This window comes from Cricetulus griseus, chromosome 7 (assembly GCF_003668045.3).
Source record: "Cricetulus griseus strain 17A/GY chromosome 7, alternate assembly CriGri-PICRH-1.0, whole genome shotgun sequence".
NCBI lineage: Eukaryota > Metazoa > Chordata > Mammalia > Rodentia > Cricetidae > Cricetulus > Cricetulus griseus.
The window spans coordinates 12,750,914-12,778,460 of NC_048600.1; the positions used below are offsets into that span (position 1 = coordinate 12,750,914).

A 27,547-nucleotide genomic window follows, 5' to 3' on the forward strand; every position below is an offset into this window, starting at 1 on the left:
TCAAGGCTGACTAAGACTGCTGATGACTTCTGATAGCACCTTCTGTCCTATAAAGCTAAGTCTGTAGGGTAAGTTTCCTGGTCACTACCAACTTGATTTCCCTATGTCCTGTATCCAAAGTGTGTATTATCTTCAGCAATAACCCAAGACTACTAAATCCTATGGATTTGGGGGGGGGGGGTCCTACAACTACATGCCTATAATAAAATTCAGTTTACAAAGAAGATATTTTAGGACATTAACCCATGAACAAGAATGAGATGGAACAATTGTAACTATGTACAATCATAAAAGCCATGCAAAGGCCACGCATTGGTGGTGCACGCCTTTAATCCCAACACTCGAGAGGCAGGGGCAGGCAGATCTCTGTGAGTTCGAGGCCAGTCTGGTCTCCAGAGTGAGTGCCAGGATAGGCTCCAAAGCTATACAGAGAAACCCTGTCTCAAAAAACCAAAAAGAAAAAAGAAAAAGAAAAAAACATGGCAGCTTTCTCTTTAGAGTCTCAAGTCCCAAGAAATACCAGTATTTTTGGATTTGTGGGTGGCTGAAAATAACTGAAACTATGGAAAGTGAAACTGTAGATAAGGAAAGACTTTGTAAAGAATACAATATAGTCATCAAAGCACTTAAACGTTACAAAGACAGCATTATTCACAGCAGCTATTACGTTATTGTCCTTACTGCTAGACCTAGCGTTGCTTGAGTTAACCAATGACTTGGCATGATCTACACCCTACCTCCCTAATCATAACAATCTGATCACTAACATAACAATATAATCACTAACTCTAAATTAAAGGCTTCTACTCTGGAGTAGAGTGAATGGTTTTCATCTCTATTGTAAAGGGATGCCAGTAATATGAAAATCTGGCTCAATTTCAACATAACTTTTTCTAGGTGTGTGTGTGTGTGTGTGTGTGTGTGTGTGTGTGTGTGTGGTGTAAATTCAAGTGAGTTTGTGTGTGTGTATGTGTCTGTGTGTCTGTGTGTCTGTGTGTCTGTGTATATGTGTGGTGTAAATTCAAGTGCGTTTGTGCATATGTGGCTGTGCATGTGCAGGTTTATGTGCACACAGGAAGGCCAGAGGTCAATGCCATGTATCTTCCTCTATGGCTCTCCACTTTGGTTTTGGAGACAGGTCTCTTGCAAAACCTGAGGCTCATCAATTTGGTTAGAGTGATTCACCAATAAGCTCCAACATTGGCCTCTCTCTGCTCACCCAACACCTCCCTGCTAGCTCTGGGGTTATAAGATGTGTGCTCCTATGCCTGGTTTTTATGTGGGTGCTAAGGAATCTATACTCACATTCTCATGCTTGTGTAGCAAGCATGATACCAAGTGAGCATTTCCCCAGCCCCTTTTATAGACTTTAAAGAAAGAAAGACAGCACTACAGGTGAAGGAAGCTAAAGAAGTGATTTCAACCTCTCAAAGGTTAATTTAATAAAGTAAAGGATGTATACTAAGTACCTTGGACTTCAACAAGATAAAAATTTTGTGCACCAAATGGCATTATCAATACTGTAAATGAGTGCTGCATGTTACCTTTCTACAGTCCATATTATATGGTGAGTCATCAAAACTAAACATAGAATTGCCATACCATCCAGCAAGTCCTGGAAAACAAGCTCAGATAGTTGGACATCTTCACCAACAACAGCATTATTCACAGCAGCCAAACGACATAAGCAACAGACATCATTGAAAGAGGTACACAATGTGATATATATATGTGTGCAGGCACAAACACACACAGACACAATACACAATGGAATATTACTCGCATTAAAAGAAAAGAAAATTCTGATACATGCTACAATATGGATTAATCCTGAATAAATATACCATGCAAAGTGAAATAAGCTATTCACTTACTATTTCAAATAGCTGAACTCATAGAGACAAAGCAAAATGGCAGTTGACAGTGATTGGGTGAAGGGAAGACTAGGAAGTTACTGTTTCATTGGAAAAATTGAGTTTGCACAACTTAAAAAGGGTTGGTCACAAAAAAAAGGATTGTCACATATACAAAATTGCCATATGCCACACATTCAGGTGTACTTAATGGTACAGAACTGTACGTTATAAAGAGATAAATTTTATGATAAATATGCTTTATCACATTAAAAAGTATGTACAAAAGTAAAATTTATACCTGTACATTAATAATTTAATCAGCCACCAAAAATAATACTTTTAAATGAAAATATCTAAAAATCTACAGAATGAAAAAAATCATTGAGGATTTAAAAGAAGATGAAAATGTCCTCCAAAATGTCAATTTGATTCAAGACTTGCTGTTCAGAAATTGGCAAGAGCAAAAGTAGAGATAAAAAACCTTTTGAGAAGACAAAAAGTCAAGAGCAGCAAGGTCAGTGGGATAAACTTGACTTTCATGATTTGCCATGAGGAAGATAACCAAATTACTCAGGAAATGTGGCCCTGCAAAGGAAGGTTATAAAATCATTTCTCAAGCAACATGGCACAAAAATCAAGACTATTCAGCAACATGGAAGCAAAAATGGGGAGCTAATCTAGGATCAGCAAGATGGTTCAGTGGGTAAAGGCACATGCCGCCAAGTCTGACAACCTAAGTTCAGAATCCATAACCCACATGGTTGACCAAGGATCCTGCAAGTTGTTCTTTGACTGTCATACTTATACACACAAAATAAATAAACAAATGTAAAGGGGATGATATTCTACCTTTCTACACGAGTATAAGGCCCCCTTTAATATGTAAAGTGATAGCATAGAATAACTAATTTGGAGCCTTAAAACACAGTTATATCCATATAAACATGAACCAATCCAAATGCAGAGTCAAGCAACATAAAAACTATTCATAAAATACTATCTTAAAATTGTACAGAATGGGGGACTGAAGAGATGGTTCAGTGATTAAGAGCACATATAGCTCTTATAGCGGACCGAAGTTTGGTTCATAGCACTCAACCACTGTTAGTTCAGCTCCAGAGGTTCGGATGCCCTCTTCAGGCCTCAAAGGTGTAGTAGTTTGAAGGTAATTGGCCCCCATAAACTCATAGAGAGTGAAACTAGTAGGAAGTGTGGTTTTGTTAGAGTGAGTGTAGCCTTGTTGGAGGAAGAGAGTCACTTGGAGGCAGGCTTTAAGGTCCCATATATGCTCAAGCCACACCCAGTATCTCAGAACACTTCCTGTTGCCTGTGAGTCAAGAAGAACTCTCAGCTCCTCTGTAGCACTATGTCTGCCTGCATGCTGCCTTGCTTCCCAGCATGATAATAATGAACTAGACCTCTGAACTGTATGCAAGATACCACAATTAAATGTCTTCCTTTATAAGAATTGCTATGATCATGCTATCTCTTTACAGCAATAGAAACCCTAACTAAGACAAAGAAAGGGCAATTGCACTCATGTGTCCATAACTCCACACAGACACACAGGCCAACATATAACTATATTTTTTTTTCTTTTTGCACAGAATAAAGGGCTAGAGAGATGGCCCAGTGATTAAGAGCACTTGTTGCTCTTTCAGAAGACCCACATTTGGTTTTCAGCTCCCACATTGGGGCTGACACCATCCATAACTCCAGTTCCAGGGGAAATGACACTTTCTGGGCTCCATGGGCACCTGGCAGACATGGTGCATTTTACATACATGCAGACAAATACATAAAATAAAAATAGATATATACCCTATCTCAAAAAAAAAAAAAGGCCTGAATGTATATATGTGGGCAAAGGTCTCACTCCTTTACCCAGGCATTTTCTAGGAATTTCAACACTAGCTTTGCTATAGTAATGATTTCCTGCCTTTCCCTGGACAATTTATAATCCTGCCAGTGCTCCTTAGGAACCACCCTGCTATCTCATTGCCAGGTAGTGGTGGCACACACCTTTAATCCCAGCACTCGGAGGCAGAGGCAAGTGGATGTCTGTGAGTTCGAGACCAGCCTGGTCTATAAGAGCTAGTTCCAGGACAGTCTCCAAAGCCACAGAAAAACCCTGTCTCAGAAACAAAAAACAGAAAAATATAGATAGACAGATAGGTAGGTAGGTAGATAGATAGATAGATAGATAGATAGATAGATAGATAGATAGATAAACATCTTTTTAAATTGTACAGAATAAAAAGTATAAAAGCCAACAGTGGAACAATTTTGTTGTTGTTCCCTTGAACAATGTGAAGTTAAGTCAGGCCTTGACTAGAATCTTCTGCCCTATTTCTTTCCACATTAAACTCATTACTTCCCTTCACCCTTTCTCCACCCCAAACTCCATACAAATATTTTTAAATCACCCTGAAATGAAGTCATGGCAGGACATGAAAAGCCTGAGTTTCACATCACATAAAATCCAAACCACATTGATCAAGTTTGACCACTCCAGATTCTGGTCCCAAAAGTTCCCGAGGGAATGATTTCAGGGTCTACTGGATCAAGTTCAATACTACCACTTGAAATCCTAAGTATAAAATACAAATTAAAAGCCACCTGTGTTCAGAAAGGCACTTGTTTTGTTTGGAGTTTTGTTTAGACTCTATCTGACCATTGAGCTGTTTTGCAGTCTCTTCTTACTTGACTTTGAAATGTGATCCCACTAAGCTGCCCATGCCAAGCTTGAACTAGCTCAGTAGGCTAGCTGGGCCTTGAACTTGAGATCCTCCTGCCTTCATTAGATCTAGGATTACAAAAGCACATCATTCCTGGCTATGGCAGCACTTTTAAGTATTAAAAGCTCAATTAATGGCTTAATTAAAATTACATGTATAATCAGAATAGAGCAAGATAGACAGGTACTGGAATAAAGATCTAAAGGGAGGGGAGAAAGAGCATGAGAAGTGTAGAGCCTATGTTTCTTCTAGCTAGAAACACCTAAAGAATATCTTCCTAAAGGGCACTTGGTAAAATCAGTAAAACATCAGCACCACACTCGAGTGTCCAGCTGTTTGTAGAACATAGCTAGCACCAAGTTCTAGGTGAACTCCTATCATACCCCATACCCAAACTAGCAGAGCTCAACACCACTCATACCTACCATTCCTGGATAAAACTCCTTCCTGTATCCTGCATGCTGTCTAAACCTTAGATGAAGGTTGACTAAGTACAGCTGGAATTAATGGGTCATTGTCTCTCAAGGAGACACATGAACATGTCAGCCATGGTATCCTGAGAGGGTAGAAATAGAACTGCCAAGCTCTTAAGGCCAAGACACTGAGGTTAGGCATCACTTTCTCATATTCTATTAGTAAAATCCAAGTCACAAAGAACCCCACACTAAAAAAAATAAAGAAATTGGCTAGAGAGGAGGCTCAGCAGTGATGAATGCACACTGCTTTTGCAGACAACCTGGGGTTAAGTTTCTAACACTTACATCAAGCTGCTCACAACCACCCGAAACTCCAGTTCCAGGGGAGCTGACACCCTCTTCTGGCCTCTGCATGCACACACATGACACACATACATACACTCACTCAGACCCATACACAAACACATAAAGATTTTTCTTAAAAAATATTTTTAAAAAGAAGTAAGGAGACAGGGTCTTGACCAGAGACAAGGCAAGGTTACACTCAAAGGACAACAGATAAAGGAAGGCACAATTTTTCAGGGGCCGTTATTATAGCAATCCCACATGGCCAGTGCTTTACATAGGAAGGAACAAAGAAGGTTTAGAGATGCAAAGAATGTCCATAGAAGGAATAAAAGAGAGCAGTAAGAGCAGTGGCCTCTGAAGACCAAAACTAAGAGGAAGGGGAAGCTATGCACAGTCTACTATCACCCTCTGCATCTTTCCTCTGATATGAGATACATTTATCAAGGCTTCAAAAACAGAAAACACTGAAGAGCTTCTCTGTATTATATAAACCCAGACTTAATTGAAAGCCATTGAAAAGTTAGGAGGAACACAGGCATAACATTATATAGAATGTTACCATTGGTAACACCCAAAGGGTCTTATAAGTTACTAAGAAAAAGACAAATACCTCACTTGCTCCCCCCTTTCTCTCTCACATGCGCATAAACAATTAAGACAAAGCAAATGACTAAGTAAGTACCAAGTCTATCTAATAAATTAACAAGTAATCTTTAAAACTATAAATATCAAAATTAGGAATGTAGAAGAATTGGAAGCTTCACATACCGCTATTAGAACAATAGCTTTAGCTGGGCAGTGGTAGTGCAGACCTTAATCCCAGCACTCAGAGGCAAGGCAGATCTCTGAGTTTGAGGCCAGCCTGGTCTACAGAATAAATTCCAGGACAGCCAGGGCCTCACAGAGAAAAAAAAAGGGGGGGGCAACTTCAAATGCACTTTCTGATGTGTATATGTGTTTAGTGTATGCAATGTACTATTGGATTAAGGCTATCAAAAGGATACTCTTTGGTCTACAAATTTTGCTGATAAACACAGCATGCATATACATGGATTTATTTTATAGCTACAGAAAGACATTCAAATAATAAATCTAGTTATCACCCCATACAAAGGCCCAACTGCTGCCTAGTAACACTGAAGTGAAACTCAATAGTTAACTCATCCACACTCAAAGAGCTTCCCAAAACATGCATGTTGGAGTTGCGTTCTTTAATAAATATGGACTACCAATAGTCAACAATTTGAAGAAAGCCATTCACATGAAAGAGAGTGGAAAGATAAGCACAGTACAGAGAATTTCACCAAAATTAATATCCTTACAGAAATAAAACAGAACACTGCCTGCATGATATTATGTGTACTGGGTATCTCCAAAATTACAGATTTAGACTTCTGTGTCAGCTCCCAAATTATTGATCAGAGAGATACAAGCTACAACATATGAAATGCCTTTCACACTGATTGGCTTGACTACCTAAGTCTGTCATCGCTGCCATGGTTTGACTGTGAAATGTTCACTGTCAGCACCTGTGTTGGAAGATTTGGTCCCTGCTGGTAGTACTGTTTGGGAAGACCATGACACTTTTCGGTGCTGAAACCATGCTGAGCAAAGTGTGTTGCTGGATGCAGGTTGACATTTCATAGCCTGCTCCTACTTTTTGTTCTCCATTTCTTGAGAGCCGATAAAATGTGATCAGCCAGCTTCCTTCTCCTACCACTACAGCTTCCCCGCCTGTCGCCATGTCTTCCCACCATGGCTGCTCCATCCTTCTGGAACAGTAAACTAAAATAAACCCTTTCTCCTCTAAGCTGCTTCTGTCAAAGTATCTGATCACAACAGAAAACAGACTAACGCAGCAGGTAATAGTGAGGCCACGGACTAAAAGGAACTCTACTACCTTTCTGGTAAAAGGAAACAGACACTATGTGGCTACAGCCAAAAACAAAAAAGATGCATACAGTCCTAGTGAGTAATTGTATTCCTAGGAATAGACCATCAAGGAGCAGCAAGCAGACTGTTTTCATCATCACACTTACTTTTCATTATGACCCACCCAGTATACTTATACTTATTTTACTGAAAGTTCACAAAATACTCTTTATCTTTACTACACATGACATATTCTTAGAGTTTCCACTCTGTTCTTTTTCCCTTCTTGAATGTTGCTATGACTCACTCTCTTGCTTTTACAACACTAATAGATCAACATACCCAGGTTGAGAAACCACCTGAGATGATGTTCTCATATGCATCTTCTCGTATAGACACAACAAAATTCACTGTGGTACTCTTTGTCAAAAAAAATTAATGATGAATTAAAACCTGAGGACATTTTAAAGTGGAGAGGCATGCTGAGGAGTGTTTGTGGGGAATAGTATAGGGGTGTTATGGGTGTGCAAGACAAAGATGTGTTGTATGCATATATGAAATTGTCGAAGAATAAATAAAAGGTATTAATTTAAAATGGGAGGCATATTCACACAATGGACTATGATATAACAGTTCAAATGAAAGAACTATGGATATAAACACAAATGTTACCAGCTTAAAACTAGAAAAACCAGGTGTTGTAGTACTGACTATAAACCCAGCACTTAGGAGGCTGCACACAATTATGAATTCAAGGCCAGCATAGAAAATATAGTGAGACGATGTCTTACAAAAAAATTAATAAAAAAGCAAAAAATAGCAAAACAAGCAAATTTCACATGGATATATATAGAGTATATCACTTGAGATCACTTGTTACACATGCAAAATAAGATACTGTTTAGAGATATATTTATGTATAGTAAATATATAAAGTATGGCCAGGCATGATAGCACATGACTCCCAGCCCTAGGGAGGCAGAGGCAGATGGATCTCTATGGTTCTGAGGCCATAGTAAGTTCCAAGATGGGCTATGTAGAGAGCCTGTCTAAAAAAAGTATATATATATATATATATATATATATATATATATGTGTGTGTGTGTGTGTGTGTGTGTTATGTATCACACATAATAGATATTACATATATACATATATATATAGAGAGAGAGAGAGAGAGAGAGAGAGAATGAAGACATAAGAAAGAATGAGATCAAAAGAGAAAAGAAAGCAATATGAAGAGCCAAGTGAGTGTCTACATACTAAAGTATTAAAACTGCCATCTTTAGTGTGTTGCCTTCTAGAGCAGCAGCTTCCCTCCAGACAGACAAAGAAAGAAAACCAGAGACAGACACAGCCCAACTGAGCTCAATCATAAGAACGCACACCACTCATCTTTTAAAATTACCCTCTTTAGTAATCAAGTACTTAAACTGAGGATATCTATATTTAACTAAGTAACGAAATTCAGAACATGCACCAAAAAATGCAACAGGTAGTTGTGGGTGGATGAGATGTCACAGCAGATGCCCCAAACACAGCCATGTGCCAGTGGGGTTGAGTCACTGTGATATGCCGAAAAGGAATATTAAGGCTCAGCTGCCACAGGTTGCAGTGAGCTGCTCTGCCTTCCCCTGTTACACTTGCCAGGCATCATTACAGAGTGCTGATCAGACACTCAGACATCATCAGCATTACAAAGCTCACTAAAAATGACAAAGTACAGCATCCTGCAAATAGCACAAGCCTGTGAGCAAGTTACCACACAGCAGAGAATTAAAAAAAACCTTTAGAACGCTCATGGGATGATTCCCAGTAATTGGGAGTGGCCCCTTTGGGTCTCCTTATATCTTCTATCTAAAAGAATAAATCCAGAGCTGGTGAGATGGCTCAGTGGTTAGGAAGATTTGCTGCTCTTGCAGAGAACCCAGGATTGGTTCCCAGCACCACCATATCGTGGTTCCAGTTTCACAGATCCGATACCCTCTTCTGACCTCTACAGGCAAGCACATGGGCTCATACATACATTCAGGCAAAATACTCATACACATAAAATGAAATAAATCTAAAAGATATAAATCTAAAAAGATATAAATAAATGTAAACTTTTTAAGAAATAAATCTAATGCTGTAATATATTTTTTGCTATAATTTCAAAAGTATCAGCTTGCTTGTCATGGAATGTCAACTTTTAGAATGATGTGTAATAGAATTTAAATATGTTAGCAAGACAATAAAAAGCCTTCCAAGCCTCCAGAAATAAACTACTGTGACTCCCAAACTAAGTAACCTCTCTGTGAGACACCTATCCCATCCACCCACTCACTCCACCTCTATTTACCACATTATGTGTGGGAGGCACCATGGCAAACTCACAGAAGCATACAAATAAGTTCAGGAAGACCTCTGTCCTTAAGAGACTGATGACCTAGCATGGAGTACAGAAGTGCACACAGTCGTAAAGGTTACAGAAAGATCCAAGGTCAATAAGGGAAGTCCAGAGAGAGAGAGAGAGAGAGAGAGAGAGAGAGAATAGACAGAATATATCTTGCTTTGATTTGGTTCTTGCCTATCTATCCTGCCTATCAGTCAAATGTGGAAAATGGGTACTTCATCAATAGCATCTCTTCAAAGGTAGCTACTACAATTCCTAACAAGACTGTTCTTATAGCCTCCAAAACATCTCCTCACATGACACTTTCTGTGTACTGGGTTAAATGGCACTTGTCTTCCAAGCCTGACGACCTGAGATCAATCCTCAGGACTCAGGTTGTCCTCTGACTTCCACACATGCATTGTGGTACATGCATGTTCTCATACATAGACAGATGAAAAATAAATAGATACAAAGTAAAAGAGAAACTGTGAGGATACAAGAGCCTAACAAGGATAACTAAGAGAGAACCAAGAATGCAACGTCTTAGGCCACCCATCTCCTGGAGCCCCCCTCTGATACTGTTACTGTACTTCTCAATAAAACCTTGTTTGCTTGCTCTTACACACACACAAAAAAGTGACATTTCTAGTGAGAAAAAAAATAACTAAGGGGATATGTTAAAATGTCACAGAGCCACTTGACAAACCGCCCAAAGACAAAAGGTGAGAACAAATAACAACAGATATTTACTCCCTGGCTTACAAAGAGGGCACACCCCCACTAACACATCAGAAATTGCGACAATCATATATTGAAAATGCATAGAATGTGCCTAAAGTGTCAAGCACAGGTTAGCAGCACTGCAGTGTTGTGGTCTCACCTCCTGGCTGCATGGCTGAATGGTGTGGTGTCTGTTATCCCAGCTACTCAGGAAGCTGAGGCGGGAGGATCACTTAAAAAGACATGAACATCATTTTGGCATGCATCAGATGCACTGACGTGGGCCAACACTACTATGGTGCTCTTAGGGAAGGGGATCTAGTTCTGACTCAAATGTAAGAAAGCATCATATAGAGGGACATATCACAAACCCAGATGGGGGGGAAATATCACAAAGTATGTAGCCAATATTCTTTAAGAATGCCAAGATCGGGGCTGGAGAGATGGCTCATAGGTTAAGAGCACTGACTGCTCTTCCAGAGGACCTGAGTTCAATTCCCAGCAACCACATGGTGGCTCATGACCATCTATAATGAGATCTGGTGCCCTTTTCTGGTGTGCAGGCATACAGGAGGCAGAATGTTATATACATAATAAATAAATAAAATCTTAAAAAAAAAAAAAAGAATGCCAAGGTCATTCATGGCAAAGAAAGACTAAAGACAAGTTAGAGAAACTGAGGACACTTAACAATTAAACAATTAAATACAACTCATATTCTGGATTAATCTTGGTCGATGAAATAGGAAAACAGCCAAACTCAAATAGAACTACAAAATGACTGATAATGATAAAACAATATGAACTTCTGTCCTGCTTTGCTTCTCTGATGCCCTGAGAAAACACTGAACCAAAAACAACTTAAGGGTTTATTGTACCTTACAGACTCTAGTCCATCACTTAGAGAAGCCAGGGCAGGACTGAAGCAGGAACCTAAGATGCATATCTGGAGGAATGCAGACTACTGGCCTGCTTCCCCAGGATACTGCTCAGCTACACTTCTTATACAGCCCAAGCTGACATGCCCAAAGATGGTACTGCTCACCACGAACTGAGCCTTATTCCTCCATCATTTAACAGTCATGAAAATGCCCTACATATACCGACAGGTCAATCTTATGGAGGCAATTCCTCAACTGAGGATCCCTCTTCCAGGTGTGTCAAGTTGAGAACCCAGATTACTACTGCAATTTCCTGGAGTATTTCCATCTTTTCTGTAGATCTAATTATATTTCCAAATGAAATGTGTGGCAGGTTTTTCCACTTATTTTTTTTCTTTTTTTTATTTTGTTTTGTTTGGGTGTTTTGTTTCATATTTTGATACATCCAGGTGTGAGAGTGGACATTTTAACCCCATTGTGAAGAATGACTCATTCTGGCTAACTATTGTCATTTTTGTATTAAGGGAGATTATCAAATGATGTCAGACATGGCATCTTTAAACCCAATGCTTACAGTGTGTGTCAGATTGCAGTAAAGACAAAAGCAAGCCAATGAAGGAGAAACACATGTGTTGAAACCCAAAGAGATAAGCCAGAAAAAATATATGAATGTTCCCAGAGAAATGAATGGCGCATAATGCCCACATGTGAACACACACACTTGTAACACAAGAAGCATGAACTGGGGACTGGCATGTAACTCTGTGGTCAAGTTCTTCTCTAGCATGTGTGAGACACTGAGTTCAACCCTCAGTGTGTGTGTGCGCACACACACACACACACACACACACACACACACACACACAATTTTTTTCTAACTCAACTGCATCAGCCGGTAACGAGATCATGACTTGAAAGCTACCTGTGATGGTCAATTTTCATGAATCCAGTAAGAAAGGTTTACTGTAAAGAAAAAGTTGAGTTACTTCTAGTACATACCCAGACTTCAAGTCCGTTATTCTCAAACAGTTTGTAGCATCCAGTCCGACCTTTCCATTTCGGACCACGCTAGATATGAATGGGGACAGCATTGGAGAAATTCGATTCAAGGCAATTTCTGGAGACATTTTAACTTGATTTATAAGTCACCACTGGAAGTAGAAAGAAAGAAAGGTGATCAGTTTACCAGATACAACATGGAGATAAAGCTGTAACAAGCTTCCTGGAAGCTAGCATGGTGCTCAGAACTTCTCTCATATGAGCAAGTGCTCTGTGACCCAGTAACAGCTCTACCATTAGTCTTCCAGAAGAAACCAGATCCCTGCTACTCAGATATTCAGGGCATGGGCTGTTCAATGCTTTTCAGGAGTGAAAGGAACCCTTGACGTACAATCCCCTCCACTAGCACAGTCCCCTTAAGCTGCACAATTTCATGTGTTGACACAGAGAAGCCTTCCCTAACTGTCCAGTTCCTTAACACACAAAATACACATCATTGAGTTAAGTACTTCTGTGTCCCCGTGAGGACAAAGAGCTTCAATGGTAACAGCATACAAAACTCTAAAGCAAACACAACCAATTGTTACTTACTAGATCATTTACGACTGCCATCCCTTTCTTAATAAGTCCTTCCATGGTGGGTTACATGTTTACGTGAACTCTCCCCAACAAAGACTACAACCTGAAATTCTCACATATAACAAATGCATTTAACATACACTTAGTATTCAATAATATTTAATAATAAATATATTAAGTGGCAAGTTCAAATAATAGTTTTTTTAGCCAAATTTGAAGCAAGCTTTATTAACTACTGGCCAGGACCATGGATACCAACTAAGTCCATATCCAAGACCACACTCAGAATATGGCCTCAAATAATAGATTTAATAAAAATAAATAAATTTTAAAATTACTTTAAATAAATAAGGGAGAAAGGCTGAAAAAATATTTAGGGATAGAGAGAATATAATATCCCCTCAAAAACTGATAGTGTGGGAGGCACCTAAGGAAAGTGTTCAATTAGCAAAACACTTGCTGAGCATGCATGGAGATGCAAGAGTTCAGACCTCCAACAACCACATAAAAAGTCAGGCCCAGTCCAGTGACACACGTGTAACCCCAGCTCTGGGGGTTGCAGCACGGTAGACCCCCAGGGCTCACTGGCCAGCCAGTCTAGCCAAAATGGTGGACTCCAAGGTCAATCAGAGAGTTACAAACCCTAAGGTAGAGAATGAGAGAGGAAGATACTTGACACTACCTCTATCCACCACATGTGCACACTAAGGCAAATGGAGACGCACTGACATATACACTATACACAGAGAGAGAGAGAGAGAGAGAGAGAGAGAGAGAGAGAGAGAGAGAGAGAGAGATGACAGGAGAATAGATACAGCAGAACCTGAGAAATAAATGAAGTAAAAAAAATGTACTTAACACTTAAATTATAAAAAACATAGACCTGTCCGGATACTAGCAACAAAAACTAATTGAGTCTTTTCAGTCTTAGATTTTCAGGCACTACAACATCTCTCCCCTTGATGATATAAAAGCAATAAATCACATCAACACTACTTGGATATTCATAGAGCTGGAGGAGAGAGTGCATGAATTCCTAATAGACTTCTAAATGAAAGCTGCTACTTTAGAGGTGAATAAGTCAATTCAAATGATCATTGTCTTTCTCAATCTGAAAGGTTAATCCCACATTGAAAGCTAATTAATTTCCACTCAGTTACAATTATGAGTACCTGCTGTTCTGGTTCTAGTTTCTACACACTATGGCACATAGGGACTTACAAACTCTGCTAAATTGAATACTTGTTTTATCATTTTAGATAGTTATAAAGAAATGACTACAGAGATCTTTCCAAAAAAAATACCATGATGCCACCCAGAAATATTTCTGAAGTGGTTAAGCTGCATACTGTGTACTTTAGTCTCCAAATGAATCTTTTCCAACTCCTTGGAAGTCCTATGGACTTCCTCATACCATTCTAATACACCATCCCAAGGCAAGAGTAAATGTTCCCTCAACTGTACTGTCTAACATAAAAAAAAAAAAAAATACACATTTTAGGGCACTTCAATACTTATCAAGCACTTCTATATGCCGTGCTGCCATTTACAACCTGTATCTTCCAGACGACAGGGGTAAATGCTTTTTGAATAATATACTACCCACACTATCACCTTGAAGACTTTTCTTTCTAAATTCTGCAGCACTTCCACCTGATTCCTACCAATACCGACGTCACAGTTCCTGAAGGGGATGCTTACTTACATCACATGCAAAGCACAGAAGTGGTCATCTGGTAGAAGCAAACAGAAAGACTGCTCATGACGATGACTAATTTTTTTTTCTCACAGTACCCACTATTTTATCTTTCTCTAAGAAAGAGAAACAAAACTAGCACATTCTAAACATCACATATGAGCTCTCTGTTACTCACCTTTCTGTACAGCTATCCACCACCATCACCCCTCCAGGTAGTTTCTTACTGACTATTGTTTCCATTTTATAAATACAAAGTTACTCAATGTCACACACAGAGCCAACATAAGGACTAGAATTCAAATCCAGACCTCTCTCAAAGTCCACTATTGCTAACTTCCTTGGCCACTAAAGAAAGCATCAGGGTGGATTTTTTTAAAGCATACACTTTGTCAAATAGGAAGACATGGTCATGAATTTGTACACTAGAAAGCAGCTAGGCTACTGCTGACCAGTGCCGACGCTAGCCTGAATGATTCACTAGTTAAATGCCAAAAGAAACAAACCTACTCCAGATGCCAAACCACGCTAGTGATTATAACAACCCTTTCCACTTCAGCAAGTGTCAAGACTTTAGGATCATACCCGAGGGAATGGATTTCTGCTTTTATTTCCAGAGCAGCCATATGCAGTTTTTAGACAGTGAAAGGTTTTGTGCAGATTAAATATGTTTCAGTTGTGAAGTATAAATTCTCTAATAAAGAAGGAAAACTATACTGACTCCAAAATGAGGAATTTGAAAAACAAAAAAACAACAAAAAAAAATGATGGACCTTTGGTACAATATGCAGAGATACAGGTTGGAAATACCACACACACACACACACACACACACACACACACACACCCTCTTTTACACATAGCACATTATAACGGATCCCCGAAGGGCAGAAATTTTTGGTGGCCAGTCTTTCATGAATGTTTGCTTTGCAATTTGTATTTCCTGATTTTGACGTATTGCAGAAGGAAAAATGCAAATATATACTTTTATAGAAATCTGCTGCCGCAAGGTAAGGTCACATGAGGTCTTTTGGTGGGCTGGCTATCTGGGGAGTACAAAGACGTAAAAAGCACCGATCCGGCTCTTGCTATTAGGAGGATGACAAACACGGAAACATGTGCCCCGTTGACGTCATGGAACGGAAAGGGGTGGCCGCCTGCTGCATCACGTTCGCGTCATATGGCGCACGAGGGAAGTTACTGTGGGGGAGCCATTTCTCCAACTGGGCAACAGCGGGGAGGGACGGGGAGAGCGAGCCGGTTCAGATCCGAAGAATGGCCACCCATTCTGAGGAAAACCTAAAGAGATCCAACCCTTTCTCCCAAACTGTATGATTCCCCCCATCTAGCGCAAAGGAAGCAGGCTTCTTCAGGGGCCGGGAGTGAGCAAGGCACGTGGGGAGAGAGAGCAGCCCCGGGTCTTGGGGGCTGGTTCTTGAGGGGATCCGCGTGCTGGGAGCGAGCAGGGCATCTTTGGGACGCGGGCCTTCTCTTGAGGAAGAGGCAAGCGCTCTGGCCATACTCAAACATGGCTCTCGGCGCCACCTGTGCGACTGAGATCCAACCTCCCCGCACCAGCCCGGGTCCAGGTACCTGGAACTTAGTCCGATCAGTAACCGGCGACTAGACGGGGTACAGGTTACCCGAGCGCGCCCCCGACCGACGCACCGACCTGCGCGCGAACCGCGGGCCGGATGCGTGCGCGCTCCCCCGGACGTCCCGCCCCCTCCGGAGCCGGGCGGGCGTGCGCGTGCCCGCGCCGAGCCCAGCCGGAAGCTAAGGAAGGCGGCCGGGTAGCGCCTGAAGCTTCCCCGCGGCTCCGGCCTCGGGTCGGGCGAGCGACGCCGACTCTCGCCGTGGCGGCCGAGCCCTGTGCTGTGAGGCGGGGCGGGAACGTGGGTCCTAAAGAGCCGGGAGCCGCCGGAGGCCCGGGCGGTTTCACGGGCATTCGGGTGGGCGACCCGAGCAGGCGAGGGGGACGGCCGCGGCGTGAGGGAGGAAGGAGCGACGTCTCTGGTGGCGGGGTCAGGCAAAGGGCAAAGGGCAGCGTCCGGGTCGAGCGAGGTAGTAATGGCGGCGTCCGGGGAGCCCGGGAGGCCGTGGCAGGAGGAGGTGGCGGCGGCGGCGGTGGTGGTGGTGGGTTCCTGCATGACCGACCTGGTGAGGTTAGTGCGGGGCCGCAGCGCAGGGTCTCGGGAGGGCGACCCCGGGCCTCGGGTCTGTGGGCACCCACCGTGGAGCTTTGCTGTGAGCTTCAGGTGTCCACAGCGCCACTCCTGACGTGGACACCTGAGGACACGGGAAGGAAGGGACGGGGCGCCGCTCCGTGAAAGCTCTGATGCCGAAAGACACCCCCACCCCTCCCCAAACACCTGAACCTGGTTTTTGGCTACGCTGCCCGGTGACATTTTAACCTCTGAGAATGCACCTACCCTACAGGGTTGTGAGGACAACCACCCCCAACTGGGCATTACTCGATTTGAACACATGTGAAATAAGGCGTCGAGGCAAAAAGGCACACACACCTTTTCACTCTGTCGATTGTTGGCATTCCTGCAGTGTTTCGTGTTTACAGTTTTATGTAGAAATGAGCCGTGGGTCAACCTTGTGGTAAACCCAAGTGTGAGTCCAAAACAAAAAACACCACACATAAGAATTGTAACTACTAAAAAAAACTATGATCGGATAGTGATGAAAAATATGCTAAATGAAAATAGTTGAGTTAGATTGTAAGAGATTTCCTTCTGATTTGTCATCATTGTTTTTATGAAAACAGCTTTTTAAGCATAAAAGTATACATGTTGTAGAAAAATAATTCCAAGAAGGTCCATACCACTCCAATTCTGTTTATGTTAATGACCACATTTCTAATACAATGCAACTTAATATCATTTTTAAATGATTAAGTATGCAACGATTAAGACCTCATCTGTCCCTAAATCTTTTTCCAAATGATAACAGAGAACCTTGAAATAAGGCCTTGGTGTAATCAAAGTAACCAAATCCTTGCAGCAAACTACCTATATCTACTTTAAAAAATAGCTCCTGGGTCTTCATTTATTCGACTTAAACTTGCCAAAAACATTTATAAATTGTCATCAGGGTCATCAAGATGGCTTAGGACAGTGGTTCTCAACCTGTGGGTCGTGACCCTTTGGGGGTCAGAATATTGGGTATTTACATTACAATTTGTAACAGTAGCAAAATTACAGTTATGAAATTACAACAAAAGTAATTTTATTTTTTGAGATGGGGTTTCTCTGTGTGGTCCCAGCTGTCCTGGAACTCACTGAGACTTGCCTACCTTTGCCTCCCAAATGCTAGGATTAAAGACTTGCTCCACCACAGCCCAGCCAACAAAAGTAATTTTATGGATGGGGGTCACCATACATGAGGAGCTGTATTAATGGGCCATAGCATTAGGAAGGTTGAGAAGCACTGACTTATGAAGTAAAGGTACTTGTCCTAAGTCTGATGAGCTGAGTTCAGTCCCTGGAGCCCACTGTAGTGGAAGGACAAAAACTGACTTCCTTCCTCATGTGTGATGCACACGTATACACACACGATAGACAGAAAGGATAGATAAATATGTTATCAAATTACCCAACTCAACATTAAAAGTGGGACAAGAAAGGAGACTGGTAGAGGCAAGTGTGATTGACAGAAACCTCAGACAATATGTTGCAGGGACTGGAGAGATGGCATTGGATCACAACCACCAGAAATCCAGTTCCAGGGGATGCCACACCGTCTAGCCTCTAAGGGCACTGCATTCCTAAGGGCACATACATACACACAGGATTAAAAAATGAAAACAAAATCATTTTTTAAAGTGTAGCAACAGCAAGAGAACTTCAAATAATTAAATTTTACATGGTTTTATATGTATGGTGCCGGAATTGAACCCAGGTTCCTTGCATGCCAAGTGAGCAAGAACTTTACCACTGAACCACACTCCCACCTTGTCATAAGTTATGCCAAGATAGACATGATTTTTTTAGTAACAAACAATATAGTTTGAGACACTTAGTCTGGAGGCGTATGCATCTTTCTAGAGAAGTCAGCACACCTTCCTGTAAAGCTCCAGCTAGTAAACATTCGTTTGGTAAGTCATGCATGGTCTAGGTCACATGTTTTAAGCAAACATTTAGACATGTGAAAATCATTCCTATCTCCTAAGTCATACACAAAGCTGCAGACCCCTGTGTGCAGAGTGCCATCCTCTTGGAGCCCATCAACTGATAATCCTAGGGATGGTTCTTCAAGAAAAGAAAAAATGTGGAATCCATCTTATATAAAAATAGGAAGTATGTTTAACTTTAGAAATAGTTCCATCAAAACATACCAAGTTAAGGGGTTGCTACTAAGTTGTGCATGTGTAAAGTCTTGGGCTCAGCCCAGCACCTTCTGTGTAGCTTGACCAGTAAATACTGCAGACACCTTACTACCTTCTGTGAACACTGCTCCTCAGACTCAGGGTATGAGGGATAAGCAGTGACAGAGGCTAAGCTTATGATGTCAGGATTTTCTTTCTTTTCTTTTTTTTTGGGGGGGGGGGTGTTCGTAACAGGGTTTCTCTGTGTAGACCTAGCTGTCCTGGAACTAGCTCTTGTAGACCAGGCTGGCCTTGAACTCACAGAGACCCACCTGCCTCTGCCTCCTGGGTGCTGGGATTAAAGGCGTGTGCCACCACCACCCGGCTGTTATCAGGATTTTCTAATCTTATTTCCAAGATAGAGAAACTTTAGGGGCTATTGGTCCCAGTCCCTCAGTTTATAGATAGGTAAGCCAGGGCCTCGGAACTTTAAATGCCCTAATTTCCCTTGCCATTTTCTTTATAAAATACCTGAGTTTCTGATTTTCATATGAATCACTAATAAAAACTATTCCCTAGACTGCTAATTTCCACAGATTATTGTAAAATGTTTTCATGACCTGGTTGGTCTTTTTTTTTTTTTTTTAATTCCTACAAAATTCCTGATTTGTGTTCAGAACGATGTAAAATTGGGTCTGGCTCTGTTGGTTACAGATGTGTCATGGATATATCGCTTTCCTATTGCTACGTAATCTGCCATGGATTTACTTGACTTTGCATTATTGCAGCTTTGGAGGTCATAAACCTGGCTTAGCACTCACTGGACTAAATTCAAGGAGTCAGTAGGGTGGTCCTCCTTTCTGAGGGATATAGGGAAGGATTTGGTTTCTTCACTTTTGTAGCTTCTCTATACTGGTGTGGTCAGGGCCCCTTCATCTTCATAGATGACATCAATCTGACTCTTACTCTATGTGCACTGTAAGAACCCTTGTGGGGGCTGGAGAGATGGCTCAGCTGTTAAGAGCACCGGCTGCTCTTCTAAAAGGTTTAATTCCCAGCACCAACATGGCAGCTAACAACTGACTGTAACTCAAGTTCTAGTGGATCTGACTCCCTCACACAGACATGCACATCAACTGCAGTGCACACAAAAATAATGATAAATAAAATAAATGCAATAAATAAAAAATCCTTATGATTACATTGATCCCAGCCAGATAGCTCAAAATAATCTCCTTCCTTTATAGTTTCCTATTAGCTTAGTCCTTAACACGCCCTTGCTGGTATACAATGTATTTGTCAGTTGCAGGGATTAGAATATGACTCTCTTGAGAACATTTTACCTACATTGTAATGTCATCAAATAACCATACACTGTCTCTTAGGGAACCTTTGGGTCTTTCAGTCCATCCTCACATTTACAGATGAGGAGACCAAGAGCTTAAATAGCTCAACCCTGATCACACAGCCAGTTGGAGGGATAATGAAGGCTGGAGTCCAGGTCTCCCAGAGTTAGCTTTCCTCCTATCATTCTGCCTTTTTGTATAGTCTGTATGGAAATTTATAGTCTCTGTATTCACTGTATATCTTGGGCCCTGATAAGGAATAACAAGTAAAGATCTTCAGAACTAAAAATAGTATCTTCATTACTCTCCTTTCATTCCTGAATTTAACCACACTCAGCCTAGACATCATGCCTGTACTATAGAAGCACTTTAGAAATAAAACTGCTTCCCCAACTAAGCCTCTTTGGAAGGCATCCAAGTCCAACTTATTTTATATATTACTGTGTGCCAGACACTGCTAATTCAATCAATGAGCATTTTTTCATTTTTAATTTTAGTTCTCTATGTGTAGTAAACTCTATGTAGTAATAATTTTTAAAAACTCATTAGTTCATCCATCTGACATCGTTTAATAACCATCTGTATTTATCATTATCCTTTCTTCTTGAACACTCATGTCTAAGGTTTCATGTTGTGTCAGGCAAGATGGCATGTGCCTGTAATCTAGCCCTTGGGAAGTGGGAGCAAAGAATCATGACTTCAAGGTCATCCTCAGCTACACACGGAGTTTAAGACCAGTCTGAAGTATTTGAAACCCTATCTTTAAGAAGGGTTTCGTGTTACAAAGAAAAGGGAAATCAAACCTGTTGTTAGGAGAGATAAAGACAAAGTTCCATGAAAATACATGGCAATTTTTGTATGTTCAGTTCACAGACCTTCTTTAATTGTACTTTAAGTCCCTATTTTTTTCTGTGTCACCCATTCTTTTCAGTCATTCAACTCATTTTTATTGCATTTACACCACATACCAGTTTCTCCCCTACATAGAAAAGATACACAGATAAAAGTGCCTGCTTTAGGATACCACAGAAGGAGAGACTGTGTCAGGAAAATGAGCAAATCACACAATGTGCTAAGTTAAGTGCTTCCGAAGGAAAGCACAAAGGGCAATAGGAATACTAAGTTTAGATCTTTAGCCAAAGAAAGCCTCACTGAGAAGTGTGGTTTTGCATAACTACCTGAATTAGGAAAGAAGCAGGAATTTATTAACTGACCTAAGAACACTCCAGGCAAAGGGAATGACATATGCAAAGGTCCCAAATGGTTAACAAGGAGGAGTCCAGTATTTCTGAAGGAGAAAAGACTGGGGGTTGGGGAGCCACTAAAGAACATTGGATCATACTCTGGATGGATAAAAAGCATTGGATTTGAGAAGAAAAGTACATAACCTGATGTAGATTATAATAGGGTCACTAGAGACTGAGGACAGAGTGAAGGCAAAGTTGAGAAACAGACAAATCCAGAGTGGATCTCAATAACCTCAAGGTTATTTGGAAGGGAGTGCAACTAAAAGGATTTGTTGAGGGTATCGGGACAAAGTTGTGTGGCTCTGCACCTGCAAGGGAGAAATTGACCTTTGCCAAGAGATGTGGAAGATTGTGTCAGGCTCAGGATTGACATGTGAGGGTTGGAGTACCCATCAGACATCTGACCTATTAGATTGAAGGGATCAAAGAGGCAGATACAGGAGTGTGGTGTTCAGAGGTGTCCAGCCTGGAGATACAAATCTATAAATGTGATATTGTGCATGAATAATATTTAAAGCAGTGAGGTATGATGAGTCCCTGAGCTCTGAACTCCAGGAGCACTTCAATGTTTCAAGGATACATTTCATTTATTGCCTCCCTTTCAGCCTCTCTTGCAGCCCCAAACCTTGCTCTGAGACAAATTGGATACACATTTCCAAAGCAGTTGACTGTCATGTCAGCTAACACCTGTGTTACCTTTTTCCATGCTGCCAATGAGAAGGGGTGGCTTCAGAGAACAAGCTCAAGTCCACTCAAACATATAACTTTGTCCTTAGCAGGTCAGAAAATAATTGCTTAATTCTAAAAAGATTTTTAAGTCGATACTGGAATAAATGATCAGTAAACCTAGATTACTTTAAATAAATAAATAAAAAAGAAAATTATTTTTTAAAATGGGCTAAAGAGTGGCTTAGTGATAAGAGCACTTGTTCTTAAAGAGGAACCAGGTTCCGTTCCCAGCACCCACACTAGGTGGCTCACAACTAACTACCTGTAACTCCAGCTCCAGAGGGGTCCTCTTCTGACCTCCACCGGAACCAGGCATACACTAGGTGCACAGACATTTATGCAGGCAAACCTACAAAGCATCACTCCCATCCTGCCTTCCTGGTGCTGTAACATCAAGCCTAATAAAAGGCTTCCGGGAAAGTGGCTGGAAGCTAACAGAAATTCCCTTTTGATGCCAGCTTTGTAGCCTGGGTTGGACTAAAGCATATTTAGAGCAGGAAAAATCTCTTTTTGGCCACATTTTCAGTAAAGAAAAATCAAGGGGACATTAGTCCAAGATTATCTGACAGTTCCCGATATTTGAGGAATATAATCCCATTATTTGCTCTTTTAGTTTTAAAAGTTTGCTTTCAAGTTATAAGTCATATTTTAAAAATCAATATTTTAAATGTGTTTCTGTCACTTGTATTCTGTGATGCCAAGAGAAGTCTTCTATGGGAGATTTGCTAATTTTGATGCCTCCAGTGAAAAGAGATGCTTAAAAAAGTAAATTCCAGATGACAAGAAGCTGAGAGTGTTAGCACACACCTGTAATCCCAGCAGGAGAGGTGAAGCAGGAGAATCATTTCCATGCCTGCTGGGGCTACCAGAGACCCTATCTCAAAAAGGAGCAGGAGGAGGAGAAAGGGAGGGAGGGATTGCTGTTACTAAGGTATCCATCCATCACCCCCTGCTAGCTTTTCTGTGATCTGGGGAGGGCGAAGTGAACAACAATGAATTTTGCTCCAATAGTTTGATGATTTATATGTAATATTAAGAGGGAAAATATGCTAGACACTGGGAATATTCCTTAGTAAAGCATAGTCCATGCCCTGGAGCAAGTATCTACAAGTTCTCCGGAAGCATAGAGAAAGCTTACAAAAGGAGATAAATGCTGAAGATGGAGAATCCCAAAATGATCTGAGACAATTCCAGTGCAGTTCTTCCATGCTTAATCATACTTTAATCAAAGTTACCTCTGAGAGAGAGAGAGAGAGAGAGAGAGAGAGAGAAGAGAGAGAGAGAGAGAGAGAGAGTTTATTGTTGTTTGGGGGGTTTTAAGTTTGTTTGTTTGTTTGTTTGAGACAGGGTTTCTCTGTGTAGCCCTGGCTATCCTGTAATTCACTCTGTAAACCAAGCTGACCTCAAACTCATGGAGATCTACCTGCCTCTGCCTCCTGAGTAATGGGATTAAAGGTGTACACCACGACTGCCCAGCTTGAAAATAATTTTAATCCCCACTTTTACGGCCTTGGAGGACAAACTTTCTTTGTATTATATGAGTCCATGACAAATTTGCAGAACATCTTTGAGCTCTTCAATCTTCACATGAACATTCAACCCTTTCAATGCCGATGCCTTATTTCACAGTGGCTTGCTTGACTTGAAGCATGTCTTCTACTGCTGCAAAGTCAACTACAAATTAACTTTTTCTATGGTTGGCTTGTTGTCTAAATAAAACTTGATGGTTTTGTTTGTTTTTGCTTTAGGTCTGGGGCTTTTGTTTGGGATATTTTGTTTTAGTTTGGTTTTAGTTTCCCAAATACATCACATCTTAGGTACTGGCTTTTCCTTTTGAGGTTGGGGGAAAAAAATCTTGAAATACAATGCTGTAATATTGCACAAAGTAATTTGTGCAGTTGTTTCTTAAGTGCCCGCTAATAAATTGCTTGCGTGCACTCGCGTGTGTGTGTGTGTGTGTGTGTGTGTGTGTGTGTGTGTGTGTGTGTGTGTGTGTGTGTGTGTGTGTGTGTGTGTGTGTGTGTGTGTGTGTTATTTGAGATAAGCCCTCAGGCTCAAAGGTTCAAGTAACCTCCCTTCTTCAGTGTCCCAACTAGTTAGGATTATGCTGTCATACCCAGCTACAAATTATATTTTACATATATTTTTATATATGGACATATATTTTATAGTGGATTTTTACCATTGGTCAGAACCATAATATTCAGAGGAGGGATTCTGAATAAGAGTCTTAAGTGAGAAATAAAGATATGATTTTCAGTTATCTGCGTTTTCAACCAAAGAGTTTATAGAATTTCAGTTTTCAAGTCCATTAGGGCCATCTTTGGTCATACATACCTTTAAATGGTGGTAATTTCAACACATGAGGGGTGGAGACAGGAGTTCAAGGTCAGTTTCGGGTATATTGCAAGTTAGAGGACAAGTAAGGCTGCAAGAAATGCTATTTCGAAAACGTTAAAAAATAAAATTTAGCCAGGGTGGCACATGCCCTTAATCCTAGCACTTGGGAAGCAGAGGCAGAAAGGTCTCTGTGAGTTCCAAATGAACCAGAGCTACGTAGTGAGACCCTGTTTCAAAAGTGAATAGTAAAAATGAAGTTCATTTTGCTATCTTCAAACGTATTTCTTTGGTTTTATGTTAAAGCCAAAAGAAAATAGAATATATTATCTAGAATAAGGATAATGAAAGAAGTACCCTGTTTGTACTGAATTTATCACAGGCCTTGCTACTTGGGGGACATGAGCAACGTAAAGGAAAACAAGCTTGCACATCCCATCATCACTCTTTTGTGATGCTATCAATAGGACACCTAAAACTGGGTAATTCATAAAGAAATGGGTCCCTTCTCACTGACTCTTACTTGAAAGGTATGAAGCTGTGGTGTTTTATACAAGTTCACAGCCCAAGCTGACTTCATGTGCCTAGTACTTTATATACTTAAAATTTATGGGGTGGAGGGCTGGGAGGGAGAGGAAACTTTGATCAAACTGGGAAAAAATAATAAAAACTAAAAATATATTAAAACCATCTTATATATGATGGAGTTGTCTTTCTAACTATAGCTATGTTTATTTTTGTTTTAGAATATATGTATATTATTATATTTTATTATACTATTTTATTAGTATATTCAGTCTAGAATTACTACCTTCTCTTTTTCTGCTATTTTCTTTCTTGTTTGGCTGATGTTAACAAAGCTATCCAGAGTTATTGTAATTGAAATTTGCCTGGTATATATTTTCTAGCCTTCAAGCATTAAATGTGTTCCATGAACAGCACATACCCAGAATGTAGTCCTTTGTGAATTTTTTAGTACCTATGATTTTTCTCTTTGTACTAGCAAATATAATCAGTTCACATTATGTTATAACGTACATTCATTCATTTTGGACATTTTTACATAAACTGTTCTGTAGAAACATTAAAAGATGGCAAGATACCTAACCCATCTACATTAAATATTTAATGTCAGATTCATCTCAAACATTTTTACATAAACTCTTTAGAATACCGTATGTCAAATTTATTAAGGTTGTACAGCACAACTAAGTCATTCTTTTGTGGAATATGGCAGAATATTAAGCTTAAGTTAACTGTGTTCATATTTCACATGAATTTAAATGATCCCTGCCAATAGACTCTATAGAAATGCTGACTCTACACTGGACATGGAGGCACATGCTTGTTACCCCAGCACTTGGGAGGCAGTGGCAGACGAATCAGGAATGGAGGATCACCCTTGGCTACATAGAGAGAATGAGGCCTACCTAGACTACATGACAGACACCCTGTCTCAAAATTTTTTAAATAAGTGAATAAATCCTAGTTTTACCACGGGTATGTTTTTTTGGTATTTATGATTTTAATTCTCCTTATTGTGAAGGGAGACAAAAACAATTTTTCATGGCATTTTTGTAATGACTATTTGAATTTATAAATAAAAAGTATTTGGTGCAGTACTTATATGAAAAACATTTAAGACATGGTATCTGATACTAGTGTATCACTTCACGTTTGTTGAGGCAGCATTGCATAGGTACAGTCTTAGCAGGAGTGAGAATGGCCTATAGATGACGAGAGATCAGAGGCAAGGTACCCAACCCACCTGAGCTGTTACATTGGAAGGCCTGGGGAGGCCACACTGGAGGATATGAATGACTTCGCTAAGGAAGGAAGCGAGGGAAAGAACTTTCAGGCATAGGCAATAGACTGTGTAAAAAGATTTAAAATACTAATGAAACTCTAGGAATACGCACTATTACGAGACTGGAGTGGAGGCTGCCTCTAGAACATGTACACATAAAGGCAAAGAAGCAGTGAGATGGAATGAACTTCAATTGTAATTGCTGCTTTAACACTTGTCTGCATTCTGACTATCTACTATAATGGTCTTAAACGCTGTCAGAGTACAACAGCATAAAGACTGTAGCATTAGCATTGGAAGACTCAAGTTAAATGTAATTCAGCCTCGTATGACATCTATGAGATTTCTGATAAGCAAGTACTTTTCTGAATTCTTAACTTTCTCCCGAAAACAGAGGTGATGATAATGCCTATCTAGTCTAACTTATAAATATTTAATGTTAATTTTAAATATAATCCATTCTTGATTATTTATAATGCCTACCCAACCTGCTTACAAATATATTGTTAACTTCAAATATAATATAATCAGTTGTTGATTACTTATAATAATGAGAAGCATGATCACCCAAAACCAGAAATAGTAGATAAATGAAAATTTAATGATTAATTCTAAAATACATGATTTTTCCCCTCATGATTTATCCTTCTAATTATATTTTGTTAAGGATGAAATTAAAATCCATTTGTATTGCTTTAAACTACACCAGCAGATGGCAGGAAGATGTAGCCCAGATAATTATAATATGGTGACAGAAGTCACTTTGGAATTTAAATTTTTACAGTAATTAATTGGCAAAATAGAAGATAAAGCATTGGTTCTGTAGTTATCTGTCACTGTCTTTTTGTTATGTTTTAGTGTCTGTTAATTGTACACATTGCTAGGTTTCATTATGACCTCTCCATAGATGCGTATAATATGCTTTGATCATATTTACCCCATCACTTACCCATTCTTATCATCCCTTTGTCTCCATCCACACCCAGAAGAGTGTTCCCCATGAAAGAAAACAAAGGATACTTGTCTTTATGAGGTTGGCTTATTTCACTCAACATGACAATTTCCAGCCCCATTTGTTTTCCTGAAAGTGGCATAATTTCATTCCTTGGAGTTGAGCAAAACTTGATTGTGTATATGTGCCACATATTTATCCATTCTTTTACTGACAGTCACCTAGACTGACACCCTCACTTAGCAATTGTAATCTCTGGCTAAGTTGACTTGATTCTTTGAGGATCTACCCAAAAGTGTCATGATTATTTTATGGTTATATATAACGATATA

General features: G+C 40.2%; 2 protein-coding genes across 5 annotated transcripts in view; one reads left to right on the forward strand and one right to left on the reverse strand.

The window, feature by feature from the left end:
* Babam2 (BRISC and BRCA1 A complex member 2) overlaps positions 1-16,223 on the reverse strand; it is a 380,020-nt gene extending 363,797 nt beyond the window's left edge. Inside the window, exons 1-2 of one of the 4 annotated variants that reach the window (XM_027424426.2) lie at positions 16,076-16,221; positions 12,208-12,359 (exon numbers count right to left, since the gene is read on the reverse strand). In XM_027424426.2, the coding sequence (XP_027280227.1) occupies positions 12,208-12,335 (128 nt within the window). In that variant the 5' untranslated portion in view covers positions 12,336-12,359; positions 16,076-16,221. Of the gene's footprint in view, positions 1-12,207; positions 12,360-14,660; positions 14,925-16,075 lie in introns of those variants that run through there. The other 3 variants (XM_027424427.2, XM_027424428.2, XM_035447565.1) reach the window with 3 other exon arrangements.
* Positions 16,224-16,417: 194 nt separating this feature from the next.
* Positions 16,418-27,547, forward strand: part of Rbks (ribokinase) — an 85,185-nt gene continuing 74,055 nt past the window's right edge. The window contains exon 1 of the mRNA XM_027424429.2: positions 16,418-16,647. Within this exon, the coding sequence (XP_027280230.1) occupies positions 16,553-16,647 (95 nt within the window). The 5' untranslated portion in view covers positions 16,418-16,552. The remainder of the gene's footprint in view (positions 16,648-27,547) is intronic.